General features: G+C 40.3%; 1 protein-coding gene across 4 annotated transcripts in view; it reads right to left on the reverse strand.

Moving 5' to 3' along the window:
* HTR3B (5-hydroxytryptamine receptor 3B) overlaps positions 1-21,885 on the reverse strand; it is a 232,076-nt gene that overhangs the window by 30,954 nt on the left and 179,237 nt on the right. For all 4 annotated transcript variants that reach the window (XM_053690120.1, XM_053690119.1, XM_053690121.1 and 1 more), the window contains one exon: positions 6,318-6,528. In XM_053690120.1, coding sequence (XP_053546095.1) covers positions 6,318-6,528 — 211 coding nt within the window. The remainder of the gene's footprint in view (positions 1-6,317; positions 6,529-21,885) is intronic.

The raw sequence follows: 21,885 nt of genomic DNA on the forward strand, positions 1-21,885 counted from the left end.
AGTCTTGATCCAAGCGGGCAGAAGATCAGCCAATAGAATGCGAGCTCAATCTGATTGGCTGATCGGATCAGCCAGTCGGATTGAACTTGAATCTGATTGGCTGATTCCATCAGCCAATCAGAATTTTCCTACCTTAATTCCGATTGGCTGATAGAATCCTTTCAGCCAATCGGAATTCAAGGGACACCATCTTGGATGACGTCCCTTAAAGGAACCGTCATTCGTCGGGAAGTCGTCGGTGAAGATGGATGGATCCGCGCTGGAGGTCTTGAAGATCAGCCGGTCGTCATCGGATTGAAGAACATAGAAGATGCGGCTTGGATGAAGATGTTTGCTGGTCCGGATGTCCTCTTCTGCCCGCTTGGATCAAGACTTCAGCCGGAGGATGGACGTCACTCTTCATCCCCCGCTTGGGCTTGGATCAAGATTCGGAGGCTGGGATCAAGACTTCGGTGGACGGATCGGTGAACCCGGCGAGGTGAAGACAAGGTAGGGAGATCTTCAGGGGCTTAGTGTTAGGTTTATTTAAGGGGGGTTTGGGTTAGATTAGGGGTATGTGGGTGGTGGGTTGTAATGTTGGGGGGGTATTGTATGTTTTTTTACAGGCAAAAGAGCTAAATTCTTTGGGGCATGCCCCGCAAAGGGCCCTTTTCAGGGCTGGTAAGGTAAAAGAGCTTTGAACTTTTTTAATTTAGAATAGGGTAGGGCATTTTTTTTATTTTGGGGGTCTTTGTTATTTTATTAGGGGGCTTAGAGTAGGTGTAATTAGTTTAAAATTGTTGTAATATTTTTCTAATGTTTGTAAATATTTTTTTATTTTTTGTAACTTAGTTCTTTTTTATTTTTTGTACTTTAGTTAGTTTATTTCATTGTATTTATTTGTAGGTATTGTATTTAATTAATTTATTCATAGTGTAGTGTTAGGTTTAATTGTAGATAATTGTAGGTATTTTATTTAATTAATTTATTGATAGTGTAGTGTTAGGTTTCATTGTAACTTAGTTTAGGATTTATTTTACAGGTAATTTTGTAATTATTTTAATTAGGTAGCTATTAAATAGTTATTAACTATTTAGTAGCTATTGTACCTGGTTAAAATAAATACAAAGTTGCCTGTAAAATAAATATTAATCCTAAAATAGCTACAATATAATTATTATTTATATTGTAGCTATATTAGGGTTTATTTTACAGGTAAGTATTTAGCTTTAAATAGGATTAATTTATTTAATAAGAGTTAATTTCATTCGTTAGATTTAAATTATATTTAATTTAGGGGGGTGTTAGTGTTAGACTTAGCTTTAGGGGTTAATACATTTATTATAGTAGCGGTGTGGTCCGGTCGGCAGATTAGGGGTTAATGCTTGAAGTTAGGTGTCAGCGATGTTAGGGAGGGCAGATTAGGGGTTAATACTATTTATTATAGGGTTATTGAGGCGGGAGTGAGGCGGATTAGGGGTTAATACATTTATTATAGTAGCGGTGCGGTCCGGTCGGCAGATTAGGGGTTAATAAGTGTAGGTAGGTGGCGGCGACGTTGGGGACGGCAGATTAGGGGTTAATAAATATTATGTAGGTGTCGGCGGTATTAGGGGCAGCAGATTAGGGGTACATAGGGATAACGTAGGTGGCGGCGGTGTACGGAGAGGCAGATTAGGGGTTAAAAAAATTTAATAGAGTGGCGGCGATGTGGGGGGGCCTCGGTTTAGGGGTACATAGGTAGTTTATGGGTGTTAGTGTACTTTAGAGCACAGTAGTTAAGAGCTTTATAAACCAGCGTTAGCCTAGAAAGCTCTTAACTACTGACTTTTTTCTGCGGCTGGAGTTTTGTCGTTAGATTTCTAATGCTCACTTCAGCCAAGACTCTAAATACCGACGTTAGAAAGATCCCATTGAAAAGATAGGATACGCAAATGGCATAGGGGGATCTGCGGTATGGAAAAGTCGCAGCTGCAAAGTGAGCGTTAGACCCTTTCCTGACTGACTCCAAATACCAGCGGGCGGTAAAAACCAGCGTTAGGAGCCTCTAACGCTGGTTTTGACAGCTACCGCCAAACTCTAAATCTAGGCCGCAGAGCTTTACCAGCTGGATTCTGTAATTAGATAAAGTGCTCTGCTCCTATCACATGATGTAACAATACGCAGCTTCAAGATGGCGGCACCAGTATAAAATACAGAGCTTTACCAGCTGGATTCTGTAATGAAATAAAGTGCTCTGCGCCTATCACATGATGTAACAATACACAGCTACAAGATGGCGGCACCAGTATAAAATACAGAGCTTTACCAGCTGGGTTCTGTAATTAGATAAAGTGCACTGCTCCTATCACACGATGTAACAATACACAGCTACAAGATGGCGGCACCAGTATAAAATACAGAGCTTTACCAGCTGGATTCTGTAATGAGATAAAGTGCTCTGCGCCTATCACATGATGTAACAATACACAGCTACAAGATGGCAGCACCAGTATAAAATGCAGAGCTTTACCAGCTGGATTCTGTAATGAGATAAAGTGCACTGCTCTTATCACATGATGTAACAATACACAGCTACAAGATGGAGGCACCAGTATAAAATGCACAGCTTTACCAGCTGGATTCTGTAATTAGATAAAGTGCTCTGCTCCTTTCACATAATGTAACAATACACAGCTACAAGATGGCGACACCCAGTATAAAATGCAGAGCTTTACCAGCTGGATTCTGTAATTAGATAAAGTGCTCTGCGCCTATCACAGGATGTAACAATACACAGCTACAAGATGGCGGCACCAGTAAAAAATACAGAGCTTTATAAGCTGGAATCTGTAATTAGATAAAGTGCTCTGCTCCTATCACATGATGTAACAATACGCAGCTACAAGATGGCAGCACCAGTATAAAATACACAGCTTTACCAGCTGGATTCTGTAATTAGATAAAGTGCTCTGCTCCTGTCACAAGATGTAACAATACACAGCTACAAGATGGCGGCACCAGTATAAAATGCAGAGCTTTACCAGCTGGATTCTGTAATTAGATAAAGTGCACTGCTCCTGTCACAAGATGTAACAATACACAGCTACAAGATGGCGGCACCAGTATAAAATGCAGAGCTTTACCAGCTGGATTCTGTAATTAGATAAAGTGCACTGCTCCTGTCACAGGATGTAACAATACACAGCTACAAGATGGTGGCACCAGTATAAAATGCAGAGCTTTACCAGCTGGATTCTGTAATTAGATAAAGTGCTCTGCTCCTATCACATGATGTAACAATACACAGCTACAAGATGGCAGCACCAGTATAAAATACAGAGCTTTACCTGCTGGATTCTGTAATTAGATAAAGTGCTCTGCTCCTATCACATGATGTAACAATACACAGCTACAAGATGGCGGCACCAGTATAAAATGCAAAGCTTTACCAACTGGATTCTGTAATGAAATAAAGTGCACTGCTCCTATCACATGATGTAACAATACACAGCTACAAGATGGCGGCACCAGTATAAAATGCAGAGCTTTACCAGCTGGATTCTGTAATGAGATAAAGTGCTCTGTGCCTATCACAGGATGTAACAATACGTGAGCTACAAGATGGTGGCACCCAGTATAAAATGCAGAGTTTTACCAGCTGGATTCTGTAATTAGATAAAGTGCTCTGCGCCTATCACATGATGTAACAATACACAGCTACAAGATGGCGGCACCAGTATAAAATGCAGAGCTTTACCAGCTGGATTCTGTAATTAGATAAAGTGCTCTGCTCCTATCACATGATGTAACAATACACAGCTACAAGATGGCGGCACCAGTATAAAATGCAGAGCTTTACCAGCTGGATTCTGTAATTAGATAAAGTGCACTGTTCCTATCACATGATGTAACAATACACAGCTACAAGATGACGGCACCAGTATAAAATGCAGAGCTTTACCAGCTAGATTCTGTAATGAGATAAAGTGCACTGCTTCTGTCACATGATGTAACAATACACAGCCACAAGATGGCGGCACCCAGTATAAAATGCAGAGCTTTACCAGCTAGATTCTGTAATGAGATAAAGTGCACTGCTTCTGTCACATGATGTAACAATACACAGCTACAAGATGGTGGCACCAGTATAAAATACAGAGCTTTACCAGCTGGATTCTGTAATTAGATAAAGTGCTCTGCTCCTATCACATGATGTAACAATACACAGCTACAAGATGGCGGCACCAGTATAAAATGCAGAGCTTTACCAGCTGAATTCTGTAATTAGATAAAGTGCACTGTTCCTATCACATGATGTAACAATACACAGCTACAAGATGACGGCACCAGTATAAAATGCAGAGCTTTACCAGCTGGATTCTGTAATTTGATAAAGTGCTCTGCTCCTATCACATGATGTAACAATACGCAGCTACAAGATGGCGGCACCAGTATAAAATGCAGAGCTTTACCAGCTGGATTCTGTAATGAGATAAAGTGCTCTGCTCCTATCACAGGATGTAACAATACACAGCTACAAGATGGCGGCACCAATATAAAATGCAGAGCTTTACCAGCTGGATTCTATAATTAGATAAAGTGCACTGCTCCTGTCACATGATGTAACAATACACAGCTACAAGATGGCGGCACCAGTATAAAATGCAGAGCTTTACCAGCTGGGTTCTGTAATTAGATAAAGTGCACTGCTCCTATCACATGATGTAACAATACACAAGATGGTGGCGCCAGTATAAAATACAGAGCTTTACCAGCTGGATTCTGTAATAAGATAAAGTGCTCTGCGCCTATCACATGATGTAACAATACGCAGCTACAAGATGGCGGCACCAGTATAAAATGCAGAGCTTTACCAGCTGGATTCTGTAATGAGATAAAGTGCTCTGCGCCTATCACGTGATGTAACAATACGCAGCTACAAGATGGCGGCACCAGTATAAAATGCAGAGCTTTACCAGCTGGATTCCTTACCACTAGCAGAGAGTGCATGTTGCATACCTTACCACTAGAAGAGAGTGTATGTTGCATACCTTACTACTAGCAGAGAGTGCATGTTACATACCTTACCACTAGCAGAGAGTGCATGTTACATACCTTACCACTAGCAGAGAGTGCATGTTACATACCTTACCACTAGCATAGAGTGCATGTTACATACCTTACCACTAGCAGAGAGTGCATGTTACATATCTTACCACTAGCAGAGAGGGCATATTACATACCTTACCACTAGCAGAGAGTGCATGTTACATACCTTACCACTAGCAGAGAGTGCATGTTACATACCTTACTACTAGCACAGAGTGCATGTTGCATACCTTACTACTAGCACAGAGTGCATGTTGCATACCTTACTACTAGCACAGAGTGCATGTTGCATACCTTACTACTAGCAGAGAGTGCATGTTGCATACCTTACCACTAGCACAGAGTGCATGTTGCATACCTTACTAATAGCAGAGAGTGCATGTTGCATACCTTACCACTAGCGGAAAGTGCATGTTACATACCTTACCACTAGCAGAGAGTGCATGTTGCATACCTTACCACTAGCAGAGAGTGCATGTTGCATACCTTACTACTAGCAGAGAGTGCATGTTGCATACCTTACCACTAGCGGAAAGTGCATGTTACATACCTTACCACTAGCAGAGAGTGCATGTTGCATACCTTACTACTAGCAGAGAGTGCATGTTGCATACCTTACTACTAGCACAGAGTGCATGTTGCATACCTTACCACTAGCGGAAAGTGCATGTTACATACCTTACCACTAGCAGAGAGTGCATGTTACATACCTTACCACTAGCACAGAGTGCATGTTGCATACCTTACCACTAGCACAGAGTGCATGTTGCATACCTTACTACTAGCACAGAGTGCATGTTGCATACCTTACTACTAGCAGAGAGTGCATGTTGCATACCTTACCACTAGCGGAAAGTGCATGTTACATACCTTACCACTAGCAGAGAGTGCATGTTGCATACCTTACTACTAGCAGAGAGGGCACGTTGCATACCTTACTACTAGCAGAGAGTGCATGTTACATACCTTACTACTAGCAGAGAGTGCATGTTGCATACCTTACTACTAGCAGAGAGTGCATGTTGCATACCTTACTACTAGCAGAGAGTGCATGTTGCATACCTTACCACTAGCAGAGAGTGCATGTTGCATACCTTACCACTAGAAGAGAGTGCATGTTGCATACCTTACTACTAGCAGAGAGTGCATGTTGCATGCCTTACCTAGCAAATCATTGCTCATTAGCTGATAGGGACACTTCCTACAGTTCTATTTATTTAAGTTGCATGATGTAAATTCTAACTCACCAATTAAAGATACCCGTGATGGTGTAGCCGGCAGCTCATCTGCCATATTGACTCGGAAGACTGTGTATCCCACAAGAATGCTGGTCTTGAACATGATCCGGGTACCACTGTTCGGGGGCAGATAGAAGCTCATAAGGTCTATGAACATCAGCAAGATGCTTGGGAGAAGGATATTGACAATGTATGAGAGAGGACGTCTGCGGATCACGAGCTGTAATATTAATGTGACAAATTATTTCATTTATTAGCAGTCAATAACAATAACGCATTATTACTGCTGTTGTAACAGAACTTTAAGTACTCAGGTCAGACTATGTGGCTAATATCTTTTAACTTGATATGCAGTGCGTTGCCAATGAACCAATCAGGAGAGACATACGCACGTATACTCAGAGCTAGTAAAAGAGCATACTGAACACATAGCTACCAACAAGGATTCATTTAATAATAAAATATACTAACAAATCAGAACATATTTTAATGAACAAAATGCACTGTGTATTTTGAAACAAATTTGCCAGCTTTAATGTTGTGCGATAAAGCTGCAAGATCTACAGGTGTAAAGTGCTTAGAAGTTATAAAACCTATGAGAAAACTTCAGAAATGCCTAAATAAGGTTCCTGTTCAGCCACTCAGCGAGGTCACATGATTCAATGTATAAAAGAAAAATAAAGTACAGTTTGAATGTTGTACTTTTTAGTACGATTTTAACTGTATTTGAAAATGACATTACACATTAAATATGATTTTTACTATTTACATGAAATACAATTTATTTTTTCCTAGGTACTTTAAATTCAATTTTAGCTGCATAACTTAAAGGGACAGTAAAGTCAAAATTAAACTTTTATGATTCAGATAGAGCTGCAATTTTTAACAGTTTTCCAATTTATCAAAGTCCAGTTATCAAATTTGCTTTGTTCTCTTGATATCTTCTATTGCAGCGTAAAGCTAGGTAGGCTCATAAGAGCTCAGGAGTGTGTACGTGTCTTTAGTAGTCTATGGCAGCAGTGTTTTGCAACATTCATTTTCAGCTTTGTTATACACTGGGCAAGATTACATATGCAGGGACGCATTATATTTCACCCGTCGCCCGCAATTTTTACTCAAATAAGATAACATAGAACCGCGTCGCAAATTGGTATCACATATTCAGAGCAAGTACTTACACGGCAAAAATTGAGAAATTTGATTCCATTTTCACTTTGCCACACATAGGCAGGTGCAATATCTATCTAACGGTCAACCGCCAGCCCCCACCGCAATAACTAATAAAATGTATTAACCAATCCACCATTAACTCACATTGCAACAAACCTAATAAATGTATTAACCCCTAATCCGCCACTAACCCACATCGCAATAAACCGTAATAAATGTATTAACCCCTAATCCGCCATTAACCCACATCGCAATGAACCTAATAAAACTATTAACCCCTAATCCACCATTAACCCACATTGCAATAAACCTAATACAACTATTAACCCCTAATCCGCCAAATCCCTACAACACAAATAACTAATTCAATTACTAAGCCCCCTAACCTAACACGCCCTAAATTAACCCCAACTTACAATTAAAATAAAAAAGTCTAACATTAAATAAAATAATAAACCAAATTATCAAAAATTAAAAAATTAAACCTATCCCCTATGAAAAAAAAGGCATTCAGCTCTTTTAAGAGTGCCCAATAAATCCGTAATCTAAAAAAAAACAAAAAACCCAAAAATAAAAAAAAAAGCCTAAGTCTAACCCCCAAATAGGTACTCACCATTCCTGAAGTCCGGCGGAGAAGGTCCTGTTTCAGGCGGTAAAGTCTTCTTCAAAGCGACCAACATCTTCTTCCAAGCGGGCACCTCTTCCTTCTTCATCCAGTACCAAGCCGGCGCGTTGCAGAGATGAGCGCGGAGCAGGACTAGTGACCACGACGCCATGGAGCGTGGAGGAGCTTCTTCATAACGATTGCCACCGTACACTGTATAGTGAATTCAAGGTACATGTGTCAGGGTGCCAGGAATCAGACTGAGACGAGAAGTGCAAAAATAATCACACCTTTATTAATAGCAAAAAATAATAAAAAGTCCACAAGTCAAATAACAAGCCAGGAGTCAAAACCAGAGCTGGTAGTCAGACAAGCCGAGTCAGGAACCAAAGCAAATAGTCAGATGAGACGGGATCAGGAACAAGGAACACAGCAGAGTCAGGAACAAGCCAGGGATCAGGAACCAGGAAGGACATCAGGTAGCCAGGTAATAAACAGGAATCTCACAAACAGGTCAGAGACAACGCAAAGGCAAAGCATACTGAACTGAGGCCCTTTAAATAATAAGTGATGACATCACAATTCTGAGACTGCATCCTGTCTCACACGGATGATGCACACCAGTCTGGCCATAAAAGGAAGTGGGGGGAAATGAGCAGCATGCCCCACAATGCACCATAGTCAGCAAGAGAGGTGAGGAAAATGGCTGCCAGCAGCACATGGCAAACAAAACAGGGAAAAAAAACCCTGACAGTACCCTCCCCTCAACGACCCCTCCCCCGCAGGTGGACAAAAGGCTTATTGGGGAAACGGGCACGGAGGAGGGCGGGAGCATGAACATCAGAGGAGGGAACCCAAGAACGCTCCTCCGGACCATAGCCCCTCCAGTGAACCAAATACTGTACACGGCCCCTGGACATACGAGAGTCAATAATGCTGCTGACCTCATACTCCTCATGGTTGTCAACAAAGATAGGACGGGGATAGATATTGCTCTTCTTCAAGAAACCCATATAAAATTAGAAGAAGTTCATAAATTAAAAAAATCGTGGGTGAAAGAAGTTATAGCTACTCCAGCACTAGGAAGGAAACGGGGGGTAGCAATTTTAATAGGTAAAAAAATAAAGGCAACAACTACGGTTATTGAATCTGATCCAGAGGGAAGGTTTTTAATTGTAAAAATAAAACATGGTAATTCTGTGTATACACTTTGTAATTTGTATGCTCCAAATATTATTAATTATGCTTTTTGGGAGACTTTACAAAATAAGATTCTTTCCAAGATAGAAGGGATGTTAATTATTGGAGGAGACTTTAATATGTCACCTAATTATGCCTTAGACAAACTTAGACACAATCTTAAAACACTGAAAACAAAAAAAGATAATTTAGAAGCCAAAATTTTTAATAAATTATTTAATAATCTAAGAATAAAAGATATATGAAGATAGGACGGGGACGAGGCAACACAATGGTAAACCAATTACAAACCAATGGTTTCAAGAGGGAGACATGAAAAACACTGGAGATGCGCATAGCAGGAGGAAGGTCAAGAGCGTAGGCCACAGGATTAACCCGTCGGAGTGTTCGAAAAGGACCAACATAATGGGGAGCCAATTTAATGGAAGGCACGCGAAGGTTCAAGTTGCGGGAGGACAGCCAAACTTTCTCACCAACCTGGTAGGAAGGTGCGGGCAGACGCCTACGATCAGCCTGGAACTTTTGGCGCTGCATAGAATGATGAAGGCAATCATGAATCTGCACCCACGTGGAACGGAGTTGCCGGAGATGCTCCTCCAAAGCCGGAATACCCTGAGACATGAATGAATCGGGTAACAAGGATGGTTGAAACCCATAATTCGCCATGAACGGGGATAACTTGGAGGAAGCATTAATAGCACTATTACGAGCAAACTCTGCCCAAGGTAACAGTGCAGACCAATTATTGTGGTTATCTGAGACATAGCAACGGAGGAACTGTTCCAGAGCTTGATTAGACCGTTCCGCAGCCCCATTGGATTGAGGGTGATATGCCAAGGAGAAGGAAAGCTGGATCCCCATTTGAGCACAAAAGGAACGCCAAAATCTGGAGACAAACTGGCTACCCTGGTCCGACACTATCTCCTTGGGTAACCCATGTAAACGGAAGACCTCCCGGGCAAAAATTGAAGCAAGCTCCTGAGCGGTAGGCAGCTTCATCAAGGGAATGCAATGTGACATTTTAGAAAAACGGTCAACCAACATAAGGATAACAGTATTGCCATTGGAAACAGGGAGCTCGACAATGAAGTCCATGGAAAGATGTGTCCAAGGACGCTCACCATTAGCAATAGGCTGAAGAAGACCCACAGGAAGACATTGAGGAGTATTATTCTGTGCACAAACTGAGCAGGAGGCAACATACGCAGCATCAGAACTGGGTGACCTGTGGCTTTAGGATAGTGGTAAGTGTGCAAAAGTTTAGTTCAAAGATTCTCAGGAACAAAACACTTACCACTAGGTTTCTAAGGAGGTGCATTGGTTTGTGCAGCCAGGATCTCCACCCCCATGGGAGAAGTCAAATTAGTATGTATGGCAGCCAAAATATGGTCAGGAGGTATAACAGGAGTAGGTACAGACCCCTCCTTGGACAGAGGCGAAAATTGTCGAGAGAGGGTATCAGCCCTAACATTCTTACTACCAGTCAGGTAGGAGACCACATAATTAAACCAAGACAAAAATAGCGCCCATCTGGCCTGTTGGGGCGACAAATGTTTTGCATCAGATAGATAAGTTAAATTCTTGTGGTCAGTAAGAATGAGCACTGGCATGCTAGTACCCTTGAGAAGATGCCTCCATTCTTTGAGTGCCAAAACTATGGCCAGTAATTCCCTGTCGCCAATTTCATAATTGCACTCCGCTGGAGACAATTTCTTAGAGAAGAAACCACACGGATGCAAGGAACTGTCAGGAGTAGGACGTTGAGACAAGAGGGCACCTACTCCAGTCTCAGACGCATCAACCTCAAGAATGAAAGGCAGGACAGGGTTAGGATGAGCCAGAACTGGAGCGACAGCAAAGGCAGTCTTAAGACTATCAAAGGCCTTATTGGCAGTAGGTGACCAATGGAGTGGATCATTCTCTTTACAGTCATGTCTGTGATAGGTTTGACCAAGGAAGAAAAGTTTTTAATAAACTTTCTATAGTAATTGGCGAACCCCAAAAAACGTTGAATAGACCGAAGACCAACTGGGCGAGGCCACTGCAGAACTGTAGATGCCTTGTCAGGATCCATGGAGAACCCTGCAACGGAGATAACATAACCTAGGAAGGTTACTTGAGTCTGATGGAACTCACATTTCTCGAGTTTACAAAACAGGCCGTTCTCATGTAGTCTCTGAAGAACCTGTGTAACATCAGAACGATGAGCCTCAAGTGCGGGTGAGTGTATGAGGATGTCATCTAAGTACATCACAACACACTGTTGCAACATATCTCGTAGGACATCATTAATAAATTCCTGACAAAACAGCAGGAGCATTACATAGGCCAAAGGGCATTACAAGATACTCATAATGCCCGCTCCTGGTGTTAAATGCTGTTTTCTATTTGTGGCCCTCCTTAATCCTAACGAGATTGTACGCTCCTCTCAAATCAAGTTTAGTAAAGACCGTAGCTCCCTTGAGGTGGTCAAAGAGTTCCGTAATGAGCGGAATAGGGTAAGCATTCTTAATGGTAAGACGATTAAGACCCCTATAATCGATGCATGGTCTTAACTCGCCACCCTTTTTCTTCACAAAGAAGAAGCAAGCCCCTGCAGGAGAGCAGGAGTTGTGGATGATCCCCCGCGACAGAGCATTGGCAACATACTCCTCCATAGCACAATTCTCTGCAACAGACAGAGGGTACACCCAGCCCCGAGGAGGAATGGCTCCGGGTTGCAGGTCTATGGCACAATCGTAAGACCGGTGAGGAGGCAACGTACCAGCACGCACCTTGTCAAAAACATCTAGGAACTCTTGGTACTCCTCTGGCAATTGAGATACCGAAGAAGTGCACAAGACTTTAACTGGTTTCCGAAGACAAGTGGAAATACATTGCGGGGACCACGACAAAATTTCGGACCTGCACCAGTCGAGACTGGGACTGTGCTTTCGGAGCCAGGGATAACACAGAACAACCGGAAAATGCAGAGAGTTTATCACCTGGAACTGGAGGGTTTAAAAATGGAGAGCCCCAACAGCCATTGACAATGGAGCAGTTTTGTGAGTAACTAGTGTGGGCTGAAGGGGCCTGCCATCAATGGCCTCAATAGCAAGCAGAACGGACCAAGGCAAAACAGGAATAGAGTGCTTTGATACAAAAGCACTGTCAATGAAATAGCCCGCAGCACCAGAGTCAACAAGAGCCTGGGTGACTATGGAGGAGTCCACCGAGGAAAGGACAACGTGACCCAAAGGTTTCTCCTTAAGCGGTTCCGGGCCTTTCTCCATTAAAAGGGCCTTTTGCTGGGCATTTCCCCGAAGTTATCAGCTCTTTTACCTTTAAAAAAAGAAATACAACCCCCCAACATTAAAACCCACCACCCACACACCCAACCCTACTCTAAAACCCACCCAAACCCCCCTTAAAAAAAATAACACTAACCCCCTGAAGATCACCCTACCTTGAGACGTCTTCACCCAGCCGGGCACAAATGGACCTCCAGACCGGCAGAAATCTTCAGCCTATCCGGGCAGAAGAGGACATCCAGACTGGCAGAAGGCTTCATCCAGGCGGCATCTTCTATCTTCTTCCATCCGACGAGGAGCGGCTCCATCTTGAAGACATCCGACGCAGAGCATCCATTGATCCCGACGACTAAACAACGAATGACGGTTCCTTTAAATGACGTCATCCAAGATAGCGTCCCTTGAATTCCGATTGGCTGATAGAATTCTATCAGCCAATCGGAATTAAGGTAGGAAAAATCCTATTGGCTGATGCAATCAGCCAATAGGATTGACCTCGCATTCTATTGGCTGTTCCGATCAGCCAATAGAATATATATATATATATATATATATATATATGTGTGTGTGTGTGTGTGTGACTGTGTATATATGTGTGTGTGTGTGTACATATATATGTGTGTGTATATATATATGTGTGTATATATATGTGTGTGTATATATATATATATATATATGTGTGTGTGTGTGTATATATATATATATATATATATACTGTATATATTTGTGTGTGTGTGTGAATATGTATATACATGTGTATACAAGTATACAACAGAAGTAAGTACACCCTTATTTACAAGTGCAATATCACTTAAATTTCAAATGACTATAAACTTTGTCACCTTACAGTAATTTAATTATTTCTAAGTTGACAAGTAGAGTATTTCCTCTTTTAACCATCAAAAACAAATACTTTAGAAAGACTATATTGGGAATAAAAAACGTTTCCTACTGTGGAGCCTGTATTTTTAATACAGTAAATCTAAAATATTACTGCTGGATTACGAGTCTTGCGTTAGCCTTAAAAAGCAGCGTTGAGGTGTACCGCTCACTTTTCTTCCGCGACTCGAGCTTACCGCAAATCCCCTTACGTAAATTGCGAAACCTATCTTTTTAATGGGATTTGCCTAAATCCGGTATTACGAATCTTGGAAGAAGTGAGCGGTAGACCCTCTCCTGTCAAGACTCCTACCACATTTAAAAGTCAGTACTTAAGAGTTTTATGGGCTAACGCCGTAACATAAAACTCTTAACTAAAGTGCTAAAAAGTACACTAACATCCATAAACTACCTATTAACCCCTAAACCGAGCCCCCCCCCCACATCGGAAACCCTTAAATAAAGTTTTTAACCCCTAATCTGCAGACCGAACATTGCCGCCACTTTAATAAATATATTAACCCCTAAACTGCCGCACTCCCGCCTCGCGAACACTAGTTACATTTTATTAACCCCTAATCTGCCGTCCCTAACATCGCCGACACCTATATACATTTATTAACCCCTAATCTGCCGACCCCAACGTCGTCGCTACTATATTAAATTTATTAACCCCTAAACCTAAGTCTAAACCTAAGTCTAACACCCACCTAACTTAAATATAATCTAAATTAAAAAAAAACAACATTAAATTACTACAATTAAATCAATTATTCCTATTTAAAACTAAATACTTACCTGTAAAATAAACCATAAGATAGCTACAATATAACTAATAGTTACATTTGTATCTATTTTAGGGTTTATATTTATTTTACAGGCAACTTTGTATTTATTTTAACTAGGTAAAATAGTTATTAAATAGTTATTAACTATTTAATAACTCCCTAGTTAAAATAAATACAAATACCTGTAAAATAAATCCTAACCTAAGTTACAATTACACCTAACACTACACTATAATTAAATAAATTACCTAAACTAATTACAATTAAATTAAATAAACTAAAGTACAAAAAAACCAAACACTAAATTACAGAAAATAATAAAATAATTACAAGAATTTTAAACTAATTACACCTAATCTAATCTCCCTAATAAAATAAAAAAGCCCCCCAAAATAATAAAAAGCCCTACCCTATACTAAATTACAAATAGCCCTTAAAAGGGCCTTTTGCGGGGCATTGCCCCAAAGTAATCAGCTGTTTTACCTGTAAAAAAAAAATACAATACCCCCCCAACATTAAAACCCACCACCCACACACCCAACCCTACTCTAAAACCCACCACCCACACACCCAACCCTACTCTAAAACCCACCCAATCCACCCTTAATAAAACCTAACACTACCCCCTTGAAGATCACCCTACCTTGAGCCGTCGTCACCCAGCCGGGCACAAGTGGTCCTCCAGAGGGGCAGAAGTCTTCATCCGATCCGGGCAGAAGAGGACCTCCAGACGGGCAGAAGTCTTCATCCAGGCGGCATCTTCTATCTTCATCTATCTGGAGTGGAGCGGGTCCATATTGTAGCCAGCCGACACAGAGCATCCTCTTCTTTCGACGACTCCCGACGAATGAAGGTTCCTTTAAATGACGTCATCCAAGATGGCGTCCCTTGAATTCCTATTGGCTGATAGGATTCTATCAGCCAATCGGAATTAAGTAGATATGTGCGATTCGTTTCGGATCAATTCGGAAATTCGGAAAATTTGGAAAATTCAGCGATTCGGATCGAACCGAATTTCCGAATTAAAATACTGCTGAATTTACAGAATAAATGCAAATTACTTCGGATTTGTTCAGTAAATTCAGTTGGCCATGGCTTACACTAGTATTGTACAGTATAAGTCTAATCCCATCTAACACTTACCGAAATTCTGAACCGAACCAAATCCAGCCAAATTTAGTACATAATACTAGTCTAATCCCACCTAACACTTACCGAAATTCCGAATTTCCGAACCGAACCGAATCCAGCCGAATTTATTCGAATCCGAATGAATCCGAACCAAATTGATTCAAATTTTTCCGAATTCGAATCGCTCTGAACCGAAATTCAAAAAAATCTGAATCGATCCGAACCGAACCGAATTTTTTCGCCATGCACATGTCTAGAATTTAGGTAGAAAAAATCCTATTGGCTGATACAATCAGCCAATAGGATCGAAGTTCAATCCTATTGGCTGATCCAATCAGCCAAAGGATTGAGCTTGCATTCTATTGGCTGTTCCAATCAGCCAACAGAATGCAAGCTCAACTCTATTGGCTGATTGGATCAGCCAATAGGATTTTTTCTACCTTAATTCTGATTGGCTGATAGAATCCTATCAGCCAATCGGAATTCAAGGGACACCATCTTGGATGACGTAATTTAAAGGAACCTTCATTCGTCGGGAGTCGTCGGAAGAAGAGAATGCTCCGCGTCGGCTGGCTTGAAGATGGACCCGCTCCGCTCGGGATGGATGAAGATAGAAGATGCCGTCTGGATGAAGACTTCTGCTCGTCTGGAGGTCCTCTTCTGTCCGGATTGGATGAAGACTTCTGCCCCTCTGGAGGACCACTTGTGCCCGGCGGGGTGAAGACGTCTCACGGTAGGGTGATCTTCAAGGGGGTAGTGTTAGGTTTTATTAAGGGGTGATTGGGTGGGTTTTAGAGTAGGGTTGGGTGTGTGGGTGGTGGGTTGTAATGTTGGGGGAGGTATTGTATTTTTTTTTACAGGTAAAAGAGCTGATTACTTTGGGGCAATGCCCCGCAAAAAGCCCTTTTAAGGGCTATTTGTAATTTAATATAGGGTAGGGAATTTTATTATTTTGGGGGGCTTTTTTATTTTATTAGGAGGATTAGATTAGGTGTAATTAGTTTAAAATTCTTGTAATTATTTTTTTATTTTCTGTAATTTAGTGGGGGGGGGGTTTGTACTTTAGTTTATTTAATTTAATTGTATTTATTTGTAGTTAGTTTATGTAATTAATTTAATGATAGTGTAGTGTTAGGTGTAATTGTAATTTAGGTTAGGATTTATTTTACAGGTAATTTTGTATTTATTTTAGCTAGGTAGTTATTAAATAGTTAATAACTATTTAGTAACTATTCTACCTAGTTAAAATAAATACAAAGTTGCCTGTAAAATAAAAATAAAACCTAAGCTAGATACAATGTAACTATAAGTCATATTGTAGCTATCTTAGGGTTTATTTTATAGGTAAGTATTTAGTTTTAAATAGTATTAATTTATTTAATTGTAGTTATTTTCTTTAGATTTATTTAAATTATAAACGTTAGGGGGTGTTAGGGTTAGACTTAGGTTTAGGGGTTAATAAATTTAATATAGTAGCGGCGACGATGGGGGCGGCAAATTAGGGGTTAATAAATATAATGTAGGTGTAGGCGATGTTGGGGGCAGCAGATTAGGGGTTCATAAGTATAATGTAGGTGGCGGCGGTGTCCGGAGAGGCAGATTAGGGGTTAATAATATAATGTAGGTGGCGACGATGTCGGGGGCAGCAGATTAGGGGTTAATAAGTGTAAGATTAGGGGTGTTTAGACTCGGGGTTCATGTTAGGGTGTTAGGTGTAGACATAACTTTTGTTTCCCCATAGGAAGCAATGGGGCTGCGTTAGGAGCTGAACGCTGCTTTTTTGCAGGTGTTAGGTTTTTTTCAGCCCGATCTGCCCCATTGATTCCTAGGAGAAATCGTGCACGAGCACGTTTTGCCAGCTCACCGCTACTGTAAGCAACGCTGGTATTGAGGTGAGATGTGGAGCTAAATTTTGCTCTACGCTCACCTTTTTGCGGCTAACGCCGGGTTTAAAAAAAAACATAATACCAGCATTGTCTTAAGTGAGCGTTGAAAAAAAAATGCTCGTTAGCAACGCACCCCTGTTACAGCAAAACTCGTAATCTCGGTGTTAGTTTTTAATTTTACACAAGAGCAAATGCCCTACTGTTCAACTTAGAAGTAATGTGATTACTGTAAGGTAAATTAATTATGACATTTAATTGATATCGCTGCGCATTGATTTGGCCTGATTTTTCTGTAACTTAAAGGGACAGTCTACAAATGAATTTGTATTGTTTTAAAAGATAGATAATCCCTTAATTACCCATTCCCTAGTTTTGCAAAACCAACACAGCTATATTAAAGGGACACTGAACCCAATTTTTTTCTTTCATGATTCAGATAGAGCAGCAATTTTAAGCAATTTTCTAATTTACTCCCATTATCATTTTTTTACATTCTCTTGCTATCTTTATTTGAAAAGCAAGAATGTAAGTTTAGAAGTTGGCCCATTTTTGGTTCAAAACCTGGGTTGTCCTTGCTGACTGGACAGCACCAATAAACAAGCACTGTCCAATCTGGCTCCTTAGCTTAGATGCCTTCTTTTTCAAATATAGAAAGCAAGAGAACAAAGAAAAATTGATAATAGGAGTAAATTAGAAAGTTGCTTAAAATTCAATGCTCTATCTGAATCATGAAAGAATTTTTTTTAGGTTTAGTGTCCCTTTAATGCACTTTTTACCTCTGTGATTACCTTGTATCTAAGCCTCTATTGACAGCCCCCTGATCACATGACTTTTTATTTATTATCTATTGACTTGCATTTTAGCCAATTAGTGCTCGGGCGTGAGCACAATGTTATCTATATGGCTCACATGAACTAGCAGTCTCCAGTTGTGAAAAGCAAATAAAAAAGCATGTGATGAGAGGCTGTCTTTAGTAGCTTAAAAACAGGCAGAAATGTAGAAGTTTAAAGGTTATAAAGTATATTAAAATAACAATGTTTTTTGTGAAAAGCTGGTGAATGGGTAGTAAAGGCGTTATCTATCTTTTTAAACAATAACAATTTTAGTTTTGACTGTTCCTTTAATTCTGAAAATTGTAGAAAGGCTGGAGTGCATTCCATATATTGCAGAACCATGACACTCCTAAATGCTACACAGCGATTTGCTGTTTGTCAGGAACTCTTTTTTATTTGTCTACTGCAATGGTAGTAAGATAGACAGCCTTCAAGGGTCATTTCAAGAGGTGTGTCTTGTAGCTGCAGAACAATGCATGCTTTACAGTCAAAATAGATTATTTAATTTGCATGTAGATTTATTGAAATGCAGTGGAAAATGTGTGAAAATGGACTTTAATGACCCTTTAAATTTAGAATGGAATGTCCCTTTAAGAAGCTTAAACGCTAATAGTTTCATATTGAGAGTTTTGAGCTGACTTTTTGTTGGCAGACTGCCCCTTTAAGGGCCGGATTTGTTATGTACACTATTGCTGTGAATTCCCGTTGATGATAATGAAAGAAATAAATCTAATTGGGAATTTGTAGATTGAGGGTACACACAAGATGAAATAGAAGCCCTACGGTGTTTGGCTAATTGCTCTACTGCTCGTCTAACCTTCTGCTGCTTCCCTTGATAAGGTTCTTTTTATGATGCTATGAATTTCGGAAGCTCTCATTTATTCAGCACATAATCCACCTCCCCCACCCCTTCCTTATTTCACCCTCTGCTCATTTGTGAGCCGCTCTCGCAATGATAATGATTTTGCCATTAAAGTAGCAATCACTGCTGCATGAGAGAGCTTGGTACCAGAATGGTCATTTATCTCTCTGTATTACATGCGCCTAACTGGCCTTGCCAGGATCGTTTGCGCACTTGGCCAGGCGAGAGCCTTATAAGGTGGGTCCTGGCTCTTTCAATCACTTATGAGAAATGCCTGGGATCCAATTCTTTATTTGAATAATAATATAGAAAGATTGTATTGCTACATTCACACCAGCATTATTATGTGCAAAAGCAGCGCTGTGACGCTTTTATTTATTATACAGAGGGGTCTATTTATGAAGCTCCGTACGGAGCTTGATGCCCAGTGTTTATATAACCTGTCCGCCTGCTCTGAGGCGGCGGACAGGAATCAACCCAATCGGATACGATCAGGTTTATTAACACCCCCTGCTAGCAGCCGATTGGCCGCGAATCTGCACATCTATAGCTGTCAATAAGTGGCTAGAAACGTACTCAAGAGGCTTTACAAGGGATATTGCCCTGGACTGCAAAATAATGCAAATGTTGCAAACAAAATGACAGTTTTAAATGATCCTAAAATTTTTATTTTTTTATGCAGATATTTTGTAATGCGCCACTTAATTGCTGATATACTGTGCGTATATAAAACATTTATATCCAGATTATAAGTGGAGCTCTATCGTTAGCGAGAGGAGCATAAACGTGATCACGAGATCAAGGTATTCTGTACGCTCTAATCCATATTAAAAGTGGCGTTTTTTTTTAATTACTGTGAATTTGTTTGCACTAAATTACACTATTAACCCCTAAACTGCAAAACCCCACATTGCAGACTACCTTTTTACACTATTAACCCCTAAATGGCCACACATCCCACTGCAATTAAGCTTCTACACTATTAACTCCTAAACCACTAGCCCCCCAATGCAAAGCAAGCTTTTACACTATTAACCCCTAAACGGCCACACACCCCACCGCAATTAAGCTTCTACACTATTAACTCCTAAACCACTAGCCCCCCAACGCAAAGTAAATCACTAACATCTAAACCCCCTAACCTAACAACCCCTAAGTTAACCCAAAAAAAACTAACCCTACCTTTACCAACAAAAAAGAAACACCTACCATTAAAAAAATAAAAACTTACCTGTGAAAGTAAAAAAAAATCTAATCTTACCTTTTTTAAAAAACAAACTTATTACCATTACTATTAAAAACAAACAAACGTATTACCATTAGTATTAAAAAAAAAACTTACATTACTTAAAAAAACAGACGCCTAGATTTAGAGTTTTGTTGGTAAAGACCCGAGGTGCTAAGGAGCCTTTTTTTTTCCAGCGCACCCTTAAGACAATGCTGGTATTACGAGTTGTCTGAATGGCTGCGTTAGCCTCAGAAAAGGGAGCGTTGAGCATAATTTAGCTCCACTTCAACCCTCAATACCAGCGTTGCTTACGGTAGCGGTAAGCTGGAAAAACGTGCTCATCCACGATTTCCCCATAGGATACAATGGGGCTGAGCTGGCTGAAAAAAAAACTAACACCTGCAAAAAAGCAGCGTTCAGCTCCCAACGCAGGCCCATTATTTCCTATGGGGAAACACTCTCTAAGTCTACACCTAACACCCTAACATGAACCCCGAGTCTAAACACCCTTAACCTTACACTTATTAACCACTAATCTGCTGCCCCTAACATCGCCAACACCTATATTATATTTATTACCCCCTAATTTGCCCCCCCAACGTCGCCTCCACCTACCTACACTTATTAACCCCTAATCTGCCAACTGGACATCGCCACCACTATAATAAATGTATTAACCCCTAAACCGCCGCACTCCCGCCTCGCAAACACTAAAATAAATTTTACTGACCCCTAATCTGCCCTCCCTAACATCGCCGCCACCTATCTACAATTATTAACCCCTAATCTGCCGCCCCCAACGTCGCAGCTACTATAATAAAGTTATTAACCCCTAAACCTAAGTCTAACCCTAACCCTAACACCCCCCTAAATTAAATATAATTTAAATAAATCTAAATAAATTTACTATAATTAAATAAATTATTCCTATTTAAAACTAAATACTTACCTATAAAATAAACACTAATATAGCTACAATATAACTAAAAGTTACAGTGTAGCTATTTTAGGATTTATATTTATTTTACAGGCAACTTTGTATTTATTTTAACTAGGTACAATAGCTATTAAATAGTTAATAACTATTTAATAGCTACCTAGTTAAAATAATTACAAAATTACCTGTAAAATAAATCCTAACCTAAGTTACAAATACATCTAACACTACACTATAATTAAACTAATTAAATAAATTACCTACAATTATGTAAACTAAAATGCAATTAAATAAACTAAACTATAATACAAAAAAAAACAAACACTAAATTACAGAAAATAAAAAAAAATTACAATAAGTTTAAAATAATTACACCTAATCTAAGCCCCCTAATAAAATAAAAAAGCCCCCCAAAATAATAAAATGCCCTACCCTATCCTAAATTACAAAGTAATCAGCTCTTTTACCAGCCCTTAAAAGGGCTTTTTGCGGGGCATTGCCCCAAAGTAATCAGCTCTTTAACCTGTAAAAAAAAATACAATACCTCACTCCAACATTACAACCCACCACCCACATACCCCTACTCTAAACCCACCCGATCCCTCCTTAAAAAAACCTAACACTACCCCCCCTGAAGATCACCCTACCTGGAGCCGTGTTCACCCAGCCAGGCACCGATGGGCCAGAAGTGGACAACCGGAGCTGCAGAAGTCTTCATCCGATCGGGGCAGAAGAGGTCCTCAAAGCGACAGATGTCTTCATCCAAGCG

The sequence above is a fragment of the Bombina bombina genome, chromosome 8, assembly GCF_027579735.1.
Source record: "Bombina bombina isolate aBomBom1 chromosome 8, aBomBom1.pri, whole genome shotgun sequence".
Taxonomy (NCBI): Eukaryota; Metazoa; Chordata; class Amphibia; order Anura; family Bombinatoridae; genus Bombina; species Bombina bombina.